This window comes from Bubalus bubalis, chromosome 9 (assembly GCF_019923935.1).
Source record: "Bubalus bubalis isolate 160015118507 breed Murrah chromosome 9, NDDB_SH_1, whole genome shotgun sequence".
Classification (NCBI taxonomy): domain Eukaryota; kingdom Metazoa; phylum Chordata; class Mammalia; order Artiodactyla; family Bovidae; genus Bubalus; species Bubalus bubalis.
Genome location: NC_059165.1, coordinates 92,111,994 through 92,127,253, shown reverse-complemented (window position 1 = coordinate 92,127,253; position 15,260 = coordinate 92,111,994). Strand labels below are relative to the sequence as shown.

At 59.7% G+C, this 15,260-nt stretch overlaps 1 protein-coding gene across 3 annotated transcripts in view; it reads right to left on the bottom strand.

Moving 5' to 3' along the window:
* Positions 1–736: 736 nt before the first annotated feature.
* KDM4B (lysine demethylase 4B) overlaps positions 737–15,260 on the bottom strand; it is a 122,098-nt gene continuing 107,574 nt past the window's right edge. For 2 of the 3 annotated variants that reach the window (XM_044947972.2, XM_044947973.2), the window contains 12 exons: positions 14,209–14,636; positions 13,839–13,959; positions 13,101–13,279; positions 10,792–11,014; positions 9,194–9,270; positions 8,873–8,928; positions 8,583–8,691; positions 4,809–4,994; positions 4,569–4,733; positions 4,161–4,280; positions 3,607–3,699; positions 737–2,623 (listed from right to left, as the gene is read on the bottom strand). In XM_044947972.2, coding sequence (XP_044803907.2) covers positions 2,447–2,623; positions 3,607–3,699; positions 4,161–4,280; positions 4,569–4,733; positions 4,809–4,994; positions 8,583–8,691; positions 8,873–8,928; positions 9,194–9,270; positions 10,792–11,014; positions 13,101–13,279; positions 13,839–13,959; positions 14,209–14,636 — 1,934 coding nt within the window. In that variant the 3' untranslated portion in view covers positions 737–2,446. Of the gene's footprint in view, positions 2,624–3,606; positions 3,700–4,160; positions 4,281–4,568; positions 4,734–4,808; positions 4,995–8,582; positions 8,692–8,872; positions 8,929–9,193; positions 9,271–10,791; positions 11,015–13,100; positions 13,280–13,838; positions 13,960–14,208; positions 14,637–15,260 lie in introns of those variants that run through there. The other variant, XR_006553497.1, reaches the window with a different exon arrangement.

Here is a 15,260-nt window from a genome sequence, read left to right as displayed (position 1 = left end):
CCAAAACACTAGGCATGGCTACTTCCCTGGTGGTCCAGTGGTTAAGACTTGGTGCTTCCACTGCCAGGGGTCACGGGTTTGATCCCTGGTTGGGGAACTAAGATCCCACAAGCTGTACAGGAGACGAAATCCAGGCACGGTGCTGCCCCAGAGCCTTTGCACTGACTGTGCCCCAAGATGTCCCCATGCCTCACCCTCTCATCTCCCTCAGGACCTCCTCCTGTTTACATCACAACTGACATCCCGTTTTATATACCGTCTATTTCTCCCCCTGCTGTCCCACCTACTGCTGTATCCTGGGTACCGGCTGAATGAGTAACACATTCATGAATATTGGGGGGGGGACAGCCTCACCCCACGAGGACCCTGCCGTCTCACATATGCCCAATGGCTGCCCGCCACAAAATACGATCCCTGGCTCAGGTGTCACAAGAACTGGGCAGGGGCTGGGAGGGCAGGGGAGAGAGGGCCTCGCCCCAGGGAGACTCGAAAGCCTCGGGGCCAGACGTCTGTGTGGACACAAGCTTCTGATGCCTAGCTCTGTAAGGAAATTTCCTGCATCCTGGAGGCAGAAAGCAGGGGCTGTGGGGCCATGTGCCGCCCTTTGGGGAAGAACCATGCCTGTTCCCTCCTGGAGGGGGCACCCAGAGCCCACCCCAGCCTGGAGACCGCTGCCCGCCTCCCGGGCACCCACTCAGAAAAGAAGACAAAAGAAGACGCTGCAACCACCTGGAGCTGTAATTCGCAGTGCTCACGAGCCTTTAATTCATTATGAACCTAGAGGCAGGGGAATTAGGCAAAAATACAGCGCATCCTTAATCTCAGGTGGAAAAAAAATCAGGGTGGGTGGGGGTTTTTATTTCTTGCTTTCACACATAGACACAGATACACCTTCATGGGGAAAGCACGCTCCCCCTTTGCTGCGCCACTGCCTGTCTGCACAAGTGGTCCAGGAACCCACCATGGATGGAGTGGAACCCAGAGGGACTGGCCACAGGGGTGGCCCACCTGCCCGACCCGGAGCCACAGGGGCGTCTGCCTGCTTCTTTTTATTCTCTTTACAATATAAATAGCATTTTCAAACTACATATGAACACAGGGACAGCGCCCCGGGGCAGGGGCCTGCTGCATGCAGAGGGAACCCCCACATTCCGCTGACTCCCCGGCACCTCCCGCCGCCCCGCCCGCCCCTCTAGGGCACCTGCCCTTCCCCCCACCAAGGGAGCTTCTCTCCACTTTCCTTACTTGGTTCTCTCTGGCCTGGCAACTGTTAGAACCTCTTTTTTAAACTTAAAAAATCTTTATACAAGCAAATGACGCTTTCACCCCCTCTGCAGGGACCACGGGGTGGCTGAGATGTGGTGGGGGCACCATTCCTCCCCTAGCCTGGAATGACCAACATGTTTTTCTGCCTGGAAATTCAGCCCATAAGCCTTCCGGGGCAGATTTCCTCCAAGCTGAAAGCCGTGATTCCCTCTCGAGAGCTCTCTCTCCCAGACACACAAATCCACGTGTCACAGAGATCGTACAGGATGTACCAGGCCCTCGGGGTTGGGGAAGACCCTCTGCACATGTGTGAGCCGCAGCCAGACCCCTGAGGGCCGCCCACCTGCGGCCTCAGCTGGGAGATGGTTCTTCCCAGGGGAAGAAGCAGAAGATGGAGCCACCAGAAGAGAGCGCGTTTATTTTGCAAAAGGCCACGCAGAGAAGGGGGAGGGCCACCAGAGGAGCTGCCAGCCTCCTCCCGCTGGGTGCTGGCCGCGTGGTGCCCACTGCCCAGACCTTCTCGATCGCATGACTGGGAGAGAGTGAGTGACCTGGCACCGCCGTCAGGGTGCCCAGGCATCCTGCCCTCACCTCCCAGTGCCCCCAGGCCTCACCGCTGCTACAGAGCATCCCCACCGCTCACAGCGAGCGAGACCAGAAAACACGACAAACAAAAAGCTGAGCTGCTTTTATCTTGGGCAGCTCACCGGGTTCTGAGAAAAAAGGACGTTTTGTTTCATTTCGTTTTGTTTTTAAAGCCACAAATCTAGAAAACAACTTTGGGGTGTGATTTTTCCTTTTCTTTCCTTTTTTTTTCTTGCATTTTTTTTTAAACAATAGTATTTATAGAAAGAACCTCACAAAGGTGATGTATGTACAGAAGTCACAATCTCCACGGCTGCTCAGGAGGCAGGCAATGCAGTAGCACCTTTTACGAGAAGAAGAGCTTACGTGGTTTACGAATCTGGGTCAAGGGGGTGGTGCGCGCACCCCCGCCAGCCCCCCAGAGCCCGCGTGGCCCTGCTCCCTGAGTCCGGGGGCGCGTACGGCGTCCTGCTCGCTCCTGTCGCCGAGGTAGCCTCTTGGGCTGGGAGGCGAGGACAGGGATTCACAGCAAGCAAACGCCAGGGCCCGCCGCGCCTGCCTTGCTGGGCCGAGGGCTCACGGGCGAGCGGCGGTCCTAGTAGGGGGCTCCGGGCCAGCACTGCGCCTGCAGCAGGCTCTCCACGAAGGCCGGGTAGTCCGGGTTCCGCCCTGAGTCCTCTGCGGCGCGAGGGGTGCCCACCCGAGGGCGCTTGGCGGCCTTCACCTCCTCTCCGGAGAAGACGCTCTCCTGTGGGGCCCCTGTGCTGACCGACTACAGGGGAGCAGATGGCGTGGGGGTTAGTGCGGAAAGGGCACTGTGGGCGGAGATCTGTGTCACCCAAGGTCCAGTCCTATGCTGAAGCCCCGCCCCAGCACAGCATGAGGGGGTCAGAGGTGAAGAGGTCATGAGAGAGTGGCCCTTGAGCACAGGATCAGTGCCCTTATAAAGGGACCTCTGAGAGCGCCCTCTCTCTCTCCACCACGTGAGGACACAGAAGGCAGCTATCTGTAAACCAGGGTCTGCCCTCACCAGACCCTGAACTTGCTGGTGCCTTGATCTTGGACTTCCAGCTTCCAGAATCCTATGAGATTGTTTAAGTTGTCCAGTGTGGTATAGCAGCCAGAATGGATTGAAATACAGGCTGTGCTTGGGGGCCTGGCTGGAACAAATGCCTGCCCTGCTGGAGGCCACTGGCCCTTGGCTGCTGGGGATAGCCCCTCCTGCCTCTGCCTGAACCCCCATGCTGTCCTGTGAGTGACCCCCCCCACTGCAGGCAGAGGAGGGGCCTAGCCTCCCAGCCACTGGCCCCCTAGCAGGGTGGAAGCCCTGCCGTCCACAGAACGTGGGAGGCAAGGCTGGGTTGCACACAGGCCGTTGGTCTGCCTGGCAGCTCCTGTCCGTCCCCCAGGGAACCTTGCATCTGGGACCCCCACCAGCTCTAACTCGGCTCTCCCACCCACAGCCACAGCCCCTGATCCTCAAAAGTTTGCCTCTGGGTTAAACCCAAAAGAAAGAAGATAGCGAAAAGTTGTGAGAAAAGGCCAGCTTCTCTCGTTCGTTTTTGCATCGCCATCGTGCAGCTGCGATCCATGCTCAGGTGCTGCTGTCTCCTCCTTACTGGCTGGGCCAACTCTCCCACTGCCCCTCCTGCCTCAAAACCAGCAAAGGCCAAGGCGGGACTCCAAGGCCGCCTGGACGGGTCGCTCCCCAAGGCAGCTGTGCCTCCACCCCCGCCCCAACTCCTGGCCACTTACCAGCCGGGACCGGACCCTCTTGGGGAGCTCCTCATCCAGGGTGAAGATGTCACCACGCTTCACCGTCAGCTGGGACCCATCCTCAAACTCCACCTGCCAAGGGGGATGCAGTTCAGCTTGTGGCCCACCCGGTCCAGCCCCGCGCCCACCCACTCACAGTCGGCTTGCAGGGCGACTGCTGGGAAAACAACACAGGGTCACCCAACATTGTCTTTGTCACTGGGATAGGGGCTGATTTTTCTTCTAAGATTTCACACGTCAATAACTTTTCTTCCATGATCATGAGAAAAAACTCACAATCAACTTGATTCTTTTAAAAAATCAGGGGCACTGAATTGTACATTTAAAAAATGGTGAAAGCAGTAAATTTCGTTAAGTATGTTCTACCATACACACACACAATCGAAAAGACATCTCAAAAGGGGAAAATATGGGGCAGTCAGAAGGCCTTCCCGCCTGCAATGACCTCAGAGGCTAGCTCCACAGTCCCCAAAGGATCCTGCTGAGGGCCCCACCCCGGGCCCCACCATACCTGGCAAACAGGACCCCCTCACCTGGTAGATGTGACTGGTCACAGAGGAAATGAATTTGGCCCTGTAGAGGTTGCCGTCAGTCCACCGGAGCTCCACGAACTCGCCCTCGGGTGGTGGGCCCAACCGGGCACAGTCTCTACTCTGTGGAGGGAAGGATGGGATGGAGTGAGGGGCGCCCTTGGCCTCGGCCACCACGCTGGCCTGGGCTAAGAAAGGCCCCATTCGGTAGAAACGTCCCAGCCAGAGGAAGGCGGTGCTCTCAGCTTAAACTGTTAGGGCGAGCTATGGGCGGGTGCCTGGGGCCTGCTGCCACCCTGCCCTGTGGCCCACCCTCCTGCAGGCAGAGCTCTCCAGCAGGAGACGCCTGTGAGGAATCGGCCACCTCCCAGCATCCTAAGGGCAGTGCCTGCCCCGTCCCTCGCCGCTCACAGTGATGCTCTCTGGATACAGGTTGTCGCTGTAGGATCCGTCATCAAAGTTCACTTCATAGAAGGTCTGCGTGGTGGTGCCGATGACGCGGCACCGGTAGTAAAGCCCGTTGCGGTTCTTGGTGATGACCACCTGGCCCAAGGACACGGCCCTCATGACCTGGACCTGCAGATGGAGGGGATGTCAGAACACAGCAGGACAGAGGGGCCGGGGAACAGACTGCGGCAGACGGGCACTCACATTGTGGCCCCCCGACTTGTGCTTGAAGCAGGTGATGGAGACGACGTAGGGCCAGTCGTCTGGCTCCATGAGGACGCCGGCGGCGTGGGCGCAGGTCACGTGGAAGGAGGTGGAGCAGTGCTCGCAGGAGCACTGGACGCAGGCGCCCGACACTTTCTTCATCCGTTTCCGGCAGTACACACATTTCTGTGGGGACACGGCAGTGGGAACAGGGCTCTGGCTGGCACCTCTGCCCCCTGGTGCTGGGAGTCCCTGCCCTACTGGGCCCCTAGGTCTGTCTCCTGGGAGTGACTCTGAAACCTGAAGGTGGTGCGCAGGGGCCTGGCCCCATGGAGGGTCATCCTGGGAGAGTCTTGACCACCCCAGGCCCACCAACCCAGCCTGCAGCTGGTCCCCAGGAGCACCTCTAGACCTCTTTTCCACCAGCCCCTCCACACAGCTGCCTGAACAGGCACCTTGCTACCATGTAGAGGGACCCTGAAAACAGCACACTCAGTGAGAGAAGCAGACACAGAAAGACGGTGTGATTCCACTGATGGGAAACGTCCAGAATAGGTCGAGCCACAGAGATAGGCAGCAGGGTTAGGGGTTTTCAGGGGCTGGGGTGGGGTTGGCAGTCACCCAATGGGGGGGGGGGGGCGTTCTTTCTGCGGTGATGGAATGTTCTGGAACTAGCTAGAGATGATGGTTACCTAAATCTGTGAATGTAGTTAAAGCCACTGAAATGGGGATTAAAAAAAAAAAAAAAAACATAATAGGAGATTTTATCTTAATTTTGAATGAAAGATGCTGCAGTGTAACCCTTCATAAGGAGGGGCAGGGGGCCCACACTGTGGGAACACCCGCCTGGGCGACCTGCCCTGCTGGGCATCAGCTCCCAAGCCATCGACACTGTGCCCGTGCCCACACCCTGCCGCCACTCAACAGCCACCTGCCGATGACTCTGGGCATTTAATAAGCCGGCCTTTATCGCTCCGTAAACCACGTTCAAAAGCCAGAGAAGCCCCACAGCAAGGGCGCTGCAGGAGTGCAGCCCTGTGCCGATCAATGGCAATGAGATCTCATTATTAAACTGTCGATCCCTGATTCTCCCGCTGGCCTGTGTGAGGGGAGGGAGACACATGACATGGCCCTTGAGAACTGGGCTCCGCACCAGAAGGCAGAAACCCCACAGCCAAGGCCCGAGAGAGACCTGACAGTGTGGTCAGAGGGGGCAGCTCGTTGCTCTGAGTTTCCACGGCATGAGGAAAGCAGGCCAGGCCCCCATGGGGCCATCTGCTAAGCGATGAACTCAGGCTGCCTTAAGGGTGAGTCCTGTGTCCGGATCTCCCTCATTGGAGGCTGTGAGGTGGGGGCAGGAGATGGGGGGTCGGGGGATGGTACAGGAGGGACCGTGGGAGAAGGCTGAGGGCCACAGCTGCTGTGCCATCAGCCATGGAGGCCGCAAGGCAGTCTTACGTCTCAGGCCTTTCCCCCTCAAGCCATTCCCCGCCGCCCCTTGCATTCCTGCCAATCTTGGCAAACGCATCCACTTTCCTTCCCATCAAGATGTGACACCTCAAGGCAGAGCTGAGGAGAAGGGCAGAGCTGGTGTGAGCACCTGCCCTGACAGCCTCACTTCTACTGCCCCCTAAGCTGATCCAGGCTGGTGAGGGGGTGAGCAGCAGGCTCAGGCTACCAGCTGGCTGGGGCAGCCACCACTCACCAGGACCAGCGCCCAGAGAATCCTGGGGACAGAAGGATGGGCGGATGACCAGGTATGACTGTCCCCAAGCCTGCGGCTAGCATGTGGCCCTGGGAAGGCAGGCGGGCGGCCTGGCAAGCAGGAGTTAACTGCCAGCTTCCTTGTGAGGCTCCATTAGGCAGTACAAGCGAGCTTCGTGTAAAAGGATTTTTAATTCATCGTTACAAGTGCCGGTAATGAAGAGGCTGCAAGCTGGAAATGTCAGATGATCCATAAAGCGTCTGGGAGGCAGGATCTATCCGGCGCCGCACACTGCGCCATCACTCCACCTGAATAATGAGGTCTCTGCCGCCTGCGTTCCTGGAGGAATCACTGCCGCTGCGGCCTCTTCCTAACACCCATCCTGACCAGGCGGGGCTGGCACTGGCCTGAGCCCCACGTTAACTGACCATGCCCCTTCCCCTCCCACATGGCTCCCACTAGCCACCCACTCTGCCCTGCCTGGAGGCCCCACACCTAGAGGCTCCAGGGTGGTGCCTCTGAGCCTTCACTTGGGCCTCCTCACCAGGCTCCCCAATTGCAGCCCTGTTTTTCTGCCTCCTGCCTGCTGGAGGCCTGGAAGAGCCTCTGTACCCAGGCCCCGTCCCAGGCAGCTGGGAAAACCAGGCAAGAACAGCCAGGATGCTGTCCGTACCCCGGCCAATGACCCATCTCCTGGGGCCCGTAAGACACATCCCACTCCCCACATGTCCCCCACAAGGCCACCCTGCAGACTCATAGGTGGTGATGACCTGGGAGCAGGAGCTGGTGCTCAGACGGCATGATCATCACTTCCCGCTGTGGCCCAGCTCATGCTCCCCATGCAGGGGATTGTTAGCAGCCCCATTTTATGGAGAAGAAGACTGAGCACAGAGAGGTCAAGCAATCTGTCTGGAGTCACACAGCTGGCTGGTAGCAGAGCTGAGAATGAAAGCCAGTGTTTGCTTACTGACTACGGCCCACTGCCCTGAAGGCTCCCCCAGATCCGGGGAGGGTGGTGAGCCATTATCAGAAAGAGCCGGAAGAGTGAAACTTGCAAGACCACTCCTGCCCAAGGATGGCTGTATCCTTAGAGGAGCCAGAGACACTGCTCCCACAGCTGAGGAGCAAAAAAGGCAAAAAAGCCCAGTTTAAAAATGGGCAAAGGACTTGCCTAGACATTTCTCTAAGAAAACATATAGGAGGTCAACAGGTATGTAAGCAGATGTCAACATCAGTAATTATCTGGGAAGTGCAAATCAAAACCACCTTTAGAACGGCCACCATCAAGAAGACAGGAGATAGCAAGTATTGGCGAGGACAGAGAGAAAAGCAAACCCTCGCACACTGTTGGTCAGAACCCACATTGGTGGAGCTGCTACGGAACACAGTATGGTGGTTCCTCAAAAAGTTAAAAACAGAACTACCATATGCTCTGGCAATTCCACTCATGGGTCTTTTGCTGAAGGAAAGAAAATCACTATCTTGAAAAGATATCTGCACCCCCATGTTCACGGCAGCACCAGTTACAACAGGCACGACCTGGCAACAACCCAAGCATCCGCGGAGAGAAAACGAAGACGATGCAGTGTAGAAACACAATGGAATGCTACTCAGCCATGAAAAAGAAGGGAATCCTGCCATCTGCAGCAACACAGACGCACACTGAGGACGTTATGCTCCGTGAAATAAGCGAGTCACCTGCTGCAAATCTCCATGTCCAGGAGGAAGCGAAAACAAACTTACAGAAGCAGGGAGGACAGGCGGTTTCCGGGGCTGAGGGAGGGGAAACTGGCAGCTGCTATTTATCGTGTGTGAGTTTTCAGTTAGGTCTGATGAAGATCTTCTTGGCTATTATGTTCTTAAAATTCTATTTGGCCGCCGATTGCAAGTTAAGCAAGAAAGAACTGGGCAGAGCGCCGGTGGCTTTTCTGTGTAAAAAACCAGGAAATGGAGCCACAGAGAGGCACCCCCTGCCTACTCAAAGAGTAACTTGCCGGCCACACTGAAACTACCTCCTGGCTCCGAAGCAGCTACCCCACGCCCCCGGGGCAGCACTCAAGGGCCCCTACCAGCTTCCACCGCTGCTCGGGAATGCCGCTAATGTCCACGGGGTGACGCTCCATCATGTTCAGGAACCGCACTTCCGGCACGGCGATGGCGCAGATCACGTGGACCCACCTGGGGGAGGAGCGGAAGGGGTCGGGGTCACAGGCGCGCCTTGTCCCCTCTGGGGTCATCTCAAAGCTGTGGGCATGGGCCTCCCAAGCCGTAAGGACCTCATCTGCTCCTGCTGGTCCTGCCCCTGCCCCGAGTCGCCCCTCAGGTACCCCCGTCCCCTAGAAGGGGCCCTTCCACCCACCTCCGGTCGGTTGTCATCTGCAGGGCGCCTCCCCGGAGGTTGCACAGGCAGCACTCCTGCGGGGACCAGACAACTCGTTGAGGGGTGTGCAGGGCGGGACCGCCCGCCTGCTGCTCCGGAATCTGCTCCGGCCCCCGCCAGCGGTCCTTACATTTCACACTAGCGGCCACCGAAGCGATGGGCTCCACCCGAGACCCAAGGAGGTGAGGCAGCCAGCCCAAGGTCTCCCCGCGGGATCGGGCGAGCCCGGGGCCCAGGCCCGGCTCCCCCACGGGCCGCGCCGGCTTTCAGAGCACCACCCCAGCTGCAGGGGCGAGTTACCGCAGTCCAGGCGTGGGCCGTGCACCGGGAACACGTCCAGCCCTCGTTGACCAGCTCCGGGCGGATGCCGTAGCAACCTACAAGACAGGGCAAGCACGTCTGTCACCATGGCTGCGGGCAGGCTATCAAAGGCCGGTGGGGGGAGGGAAGGGGGTTCCGGATGCAGGAACTGCGCTCACCACCTGCTCGGCCTCAATCTGGACCACTGAACACAGAGCCCAAGAGTCTGGAAAGGGATGGGGAAGGACAGCAGGCTCCCCCCCACCCTCTGCCGCCAGAGCTCCTCCAAGTCTGGAGGCTCAGCCTGGCCCTCGCCCCCTACCCCAGTCTGGGAGGAGCTGAGAGTGCAGCAAGGGGACCCAGACGTTGCATAAGTGGGCCTTGGACAGTTAGAACCATTGATTCTGAAAGCATAGTGAGAGGCTCTGGAATTACCCAGGGAGTTGGCTGTGGGTTGTGGCTGGGTTCACAGATGGGGAGGGGGAATGCAGGAGGGGTGGAGGGCCATGCCCCAGGGCCCTGCCTCATCGGCGCTGCCACCCAGCAATACTGCAGGGACCCTCAAGCAGCTGGGGCTTGTTGCCCACCAAACGGGCTCTGAAGTCTGAGGGGGCCATCAAGCAGTACCAGGGGGGTCCCAAAGGAAACTCCAGGAGAGAGCAGGACAGCAGGAAGAGGGCTCTGTGTCCTCACCGAGGCCCTGAGGGCCAGCAAGGTACCTGAGAGGCCCCCGCTCTGTCCTCTGGGCCCTCAGCCGAGGTTGGACCCCGGGGTGTGGTCCTGGCTCCTGGAGAAAGTGCGGGCTCCCCCTCTGCCCACGGCTGGGTCCCAAAGGAGATGCCTGTCCTGAGCCTTCTGACTCCTAAGCCTTCTCTCTACTGATGTACCTGGGCGGGGCCCCTCGAGGGAAGCAGGGTGGTGGGCTCCAACTGCTGCCACCCGCTCTCCCCCAACACCCAGGGAGTGTGTCTCAGAGCCAGACCCCAGCCAGGAGACAAAGCCAGCTCCGGGCAGGCCTTGGCAGGGGCGGGCGCCAGACAGAGATGTATGGCCAGCTTCCTCCACAGGCCACACCGAAATTAAGCATCTCCAGGAAGCTTTCTCCCCATCCTGGACCACAATCTGATGTTCGCCACCCCCTTCCACCCAAGAAGGGAACAGACATCCATCTTCCTATCCCTGGTAGGTTAGGCTTTCAGGATCTGGGGGAGAGGTGGTGGTGGGGGGGGATCACCGACAGCAGAGATAAATCAGACTCCTGGACCTCTGCAGAATCTCAGCTTTACCATCAATTCCAGCCTCAGCCCCAAGGCATGGCATTTAAAAGCGTCACAGACCCTGATGGGGACCCGATCTGCTGCCCCCCCCAAGCCCTGGGAGGGGAGGGCAGGCCACAGCGGAACCTTCCAGAAGGAAGTGTCAGGCAGGCCTACCTTGACTGGGGGGCAGCAGGACGTCTGCCCCACAAGGATGGAGACCCCAATGCCATGACACCAGGTCCTGCTATATGCCGGAAGCAGCAGCCAGAGGGAGGGGCGGCCCTGCCCCGCAGACACTCTGCCCACCTGCAGCCCCCCAGGTGTTGGCCCAGCACTCACTGGCATGGACCTGCAGGCAGCACTTGGCGCAGGCGATCAGCGGGCTGGTCCCGTCGTCGCCAATGTAGGAGTTGGCGGGGAGCGGCTCCGTGTTCTCCCCGCTGGCCGTGAAACACATCTCAGGGATCAGCGGCCGCGTCTTCTGGCCGCTTCTGGAAGGTGGGATGGCCGAGGAGCCCTCCCCGAGGGCAGCCTGGGGAGCCTCCTTCTCAGTCTGCAGGGACTGCAGGAACGGACGCCTTCAGCAGACAGCCCAGCCTAGAGCAGGCGGGACCTCCAGCCCCAGCTCACCCTACTGGGACACCTGTGGCTGCCTCACCACAAGTTCTCCCTGACACCCTCCCAGATCCCAGCCCTGCTTCAGAAGCCCCCTGAGAGATCCTCCTCTAGACAGTCAGATGGTGTCCCACCCACCCGCAAGCTCTCCCACTTAAGAGTTACATCCTGACCCAGCACAGACGCCGCCCCACAGTCCTCGACCAGTTTGCCCCCACTGCCCTGGGCTTGCTCTGCTCCAGCCACAAGGGCCTCCTTGCTGTCCCTCCCCAACACCCCAAATGCCAGGCTGGGTCCTGCCCCAGGGCCTTTGCACATGCAGTTCCCACTGCCTGGGGTGCTCATCTCTCGCTCATGTGACCAGCAGCCCCCAAGCCTTTGCCCACTGTTGGCCTTGTGGTCCTGACCATCACCTGATGCCATGTTACCTGTGTATCTACACTTACGACTTGCATGCCATGACAGCTGTACCCCAGTCCCCCAAGCCCCCCAGATCAAGTCAGATGAAGAGTCTGTGATGAAAAATCCAGCACTGGGCCTGTCACAGGATGGCGGGGCTCCCAGATGAGCCTCCTTGGTACCCCCAGAGTGAGGGGAGGACGCTGCCCAGCTCGAGCAGAAGGAAAGCGGTCACCAGGACCACTGGTCTGATGTACTGTATATGCGTGTATGGGGGGGGTCCACCTTGGATGAGGGGACTGGCTAGTTTCCAAACAGGTACAATGTCCCGCCATAGCTCTTCCCATGACGCGGGACAGGCAGAGCCTGGCCCTGATGCTGAGGGCTGTAGCCGTGGAGGCCCACCAGCACCATGGGCATGATTAAGTTCAGTCATGATGCTTCACCTAGCCACTGGAATGAAGGAGTTGCGCCTCTGAAGCAGACGTTCCCAGCGCTGACGCCAGCAGCACCGAGGAGGTCACACCTGGCGCAGATGTCCAGATGGTACATCTTACTTGTTTCCACTACCAGCTGTTGAATCGCTTAGGGATGGCAGGTCCCGGCCACTCAGAGCAGCAGGGCTCTGGAGACAGGCATGCCACCCCAGCATGGTGCACAGACCTCGGTCAGCCCAGCTAATGCATGGAAAACATCTGGCACTAGGCTAGGAGCTGGGGATCACAAAGCAAGTGAGATCTGATTCTGTCCTCCAGGACTGATAAACAGAGGGCAGGAGCAAAAGCAGAGGTGGGCCTGAGTCAGCCAGGGACAGCAGATCCAGGAAGGCTTCCTGGAAGAGGTGGCAAGTGGGATGGAACCAAAGAATGTACAGAAATCCACCTGGTCAGGCAGGGAGCTGGGTGGGTACGTGAGAGATGCTGGGGGACAGCACAGGGCATACTATGAGGGGGTGGCGGCAGATGTCACAGGAGATAATGGCTGTGGGGCACGAGGAGAGGCCAAGGACTGGGCGTTTCCATCCGGGCCGTGCGTGGTTGTGGTGAGACGCTAACAGGAAGGGCAGGAGGCAGGCAGCGGTCAGGGCCAGGGCCGGAAACAGGTGAAGAAGGAAACCTGGCCGCAGACGGCTCAGGGCAGAACACAGGGAGAGGCCAGGTTCACAACTTGGGAACTCAGGACGGAGTGGGGGCTGTGTGTGGGCCAGGCCACATGGGGAGTCGTTGCCTGGCCCCAGCCCACTGTCACCAGCCCCATGCTGGTCAGGCTTCCAGACCCCTGTTCACCACGCAGGCCCTTCCGTGGCCCCACTCCTGGGCCCCGGGGTCAGGCTGAAGGCGTCTCAGAGAACAGCGCTTCCTGCACTTGTATCCTCTGTGATACCTATGAGTAAGTTACCTTCCAGTGAAACTCAGACCCCAGGCTCTCTCCCCGTAGCCCTCACTGGGGCCTTAGCTTCATGCCCCGCCAGCCAGGCTCTCCCCTGAGCCCACTGTGGCCCCAAAAGCAATGGGTTCTTGGTCCCCGACACCCTCTCTTCAGGGTGCAAGGGCTGGCTTCCGGCAGAGCGCCCACAGGAGCAGGCAGACACGCCCGGCTTGGTGTGGACCTGGGGTCCCACGGTGCCTGCTCACCTGACTGTACGGGTAGAAAAGAGTGCAGATGGCGCAGTAGGGCTCTGTCAGAGCAGCTGCCGCGTTGAACTTCCTCTCGGCCTGGAAGTTGGACGCTTTGTTCTTCCACTGCAGGGCCAGCAATGACCTCAAGGCCTCAGGGTCACCCACGTCCTCGTCCCCGGAGAAAGGGAAGGATTCTGGAGTAAAGGGGAGTGGGGAGGGGCGTCAGCACTGAGGACCCCACCGCCCAGTGTGCTCGGGGATGGGTCCCCGTCTCAGGGCCGATCCCATCTCGGGACAGGACACAGGGTGGTCAGGCCGTAGCAGGGGGACAGAGACCCCTGGAAGTCGAGTGGGGACACCATCACCCCCACGTCCTGTAAGATGGAGGCCACAATAGACATCCATCCCGCCCAACCTGCCATCTGTCACTGGGCGGGCCTCTGCTGGCCGTGGTTCCTGGCCAGCTGTCCCTGAGCCCCCACGGCCCATTCCTGAGTTCCCTGAGGACACTGGGGCGCCATCCACCCTGGTCTGTGTTGGTGGTCCCCAGGGATCCGCCCAAAGCAAGGTGCTCATTTATGGGGCCTGGGAGCTGTAGAATAGGCAGCGGACACTTCAGCCCTGAGGCATTTGAGGAGAGGGTCTGATGCTGCGCAGGGGTGCTGGGGTAGGAATGAGCAGGCTGGATGGGCAGGCGGCAGAGGAAGGCGGGGCAGGGACCCAGCAGAGCCAGGGACCCCCTCACTCACTCACCCTCGTCACTCGAGGCCTCCTGCTTGACCACGGACAGCGGGGACCGGGTGGGCGGTCTGCCCAGAGGGTGGCGCCGGCTCTTCTTGATCTCCATTTTCAACTTGGAAAAGGTGGACGGATTCTAAAACAGCACAGGAGGCCTCTGAGGGACCAGCTCTGGGGCCAGAGCCCAGTTCCAAAGGACCCCAGAGTCCCCAGTCAGGGGCAGGAGACCCCAGGAAAGTGCAGTCCAGATCCGTGGTGGTTGCTAAACCACATCTGTGTCACTGGCCTCCGGGATGGGAGCCACAGGGCCCATTTGGGACAAGCAAGGCCATGGTCAGCACACAGGGGTGGGGGACCGCCCGACCAGTACCCACTGCTCCTTTACCTGCCCCTCACTAGCTCTGCTCTCCTCCTCGGGCCCCGTCAGCTCCATGGGGGTGGCCTGCTCCTTCCAGGTGGGGCCTTTCTGGGCAAAGTGCTCCGAGGCCTGCTGGCAGGACACGCGGCCCTTGTTGCCGGTAGGGCCGGGCCGAGGTACCACGTACAGCATGGGGATGACAGGGCGTGGCTTTGCCTCTGGCTCCTCGCCGGGGGCCTTGGGGGGCACCACATTGAGGGGTGGTGGCAGGGGGCTCTTCTCAGCAGCCTCAAGGCCGGGGGCGGGTCCTGGGATCTCCAGCAAGGGCGCCTCCTCGGTGAACTGAGCGGACGGGGGCGGTGGCAGCAGCGGGTGGTGGGGGTGTGGGGAGCCGTAGCTCTTCTTCTTCCGGTCACTCTTGGCCTTGGCCAGCTGCAGCTTGCCCCTCCCGTCCTCTGCAGGGACAGAAGAGAGACGAGTCAGAGGCAGGGACTGGGGCACTCCAGGGTCAGTGGCCAGGAGTCCCCTTCCAGCCCCCTTGCCCAAGACAGGCCACCCTCCCCAACCCTGCCCAAGGAACCTGGGCTTTGGGCAGTCCCACCTGCAACCAGGTTCCCTGCCAGGCAGCCTAGCTGGAAGCAGCGGCACCCTGGCCGTGGAGTTCTGCCCCGGGCCCAGGGAACCCTCTGGAAGAGCACCGAGCGGTGTCCTCACACGGGGCACCGAGTCGAGCTGTTGGCAAGTAGCTGGGGAGAGACCCACTCTAAAGGTCCTTCCAAAGGGGAGGGGGCAGAAGCAGGATACGTTTTCTTTTCATATATCTGGGTTTTCCCTCTTTCTGTGGCTAACACACACAGCTTGAAGAATTTTTTAAAAGCAAAACCTTAAACAATAAGTGGTTCCATGTGTGGGGGACAGAAGTGTCCTCAGGGCCCGGAACACCCTTTGGCCTCTGGGGGCCAGCACTGGGAGGGCTTCCTGAGAGGTGGTAGAGTGGGGAGGGAGGTGGGCAGTGTCTTCAGCAGCATTTTAACTCAGGGCCACAGTGGGCATGCAGCTCCTGAAATAAACGGAACTGA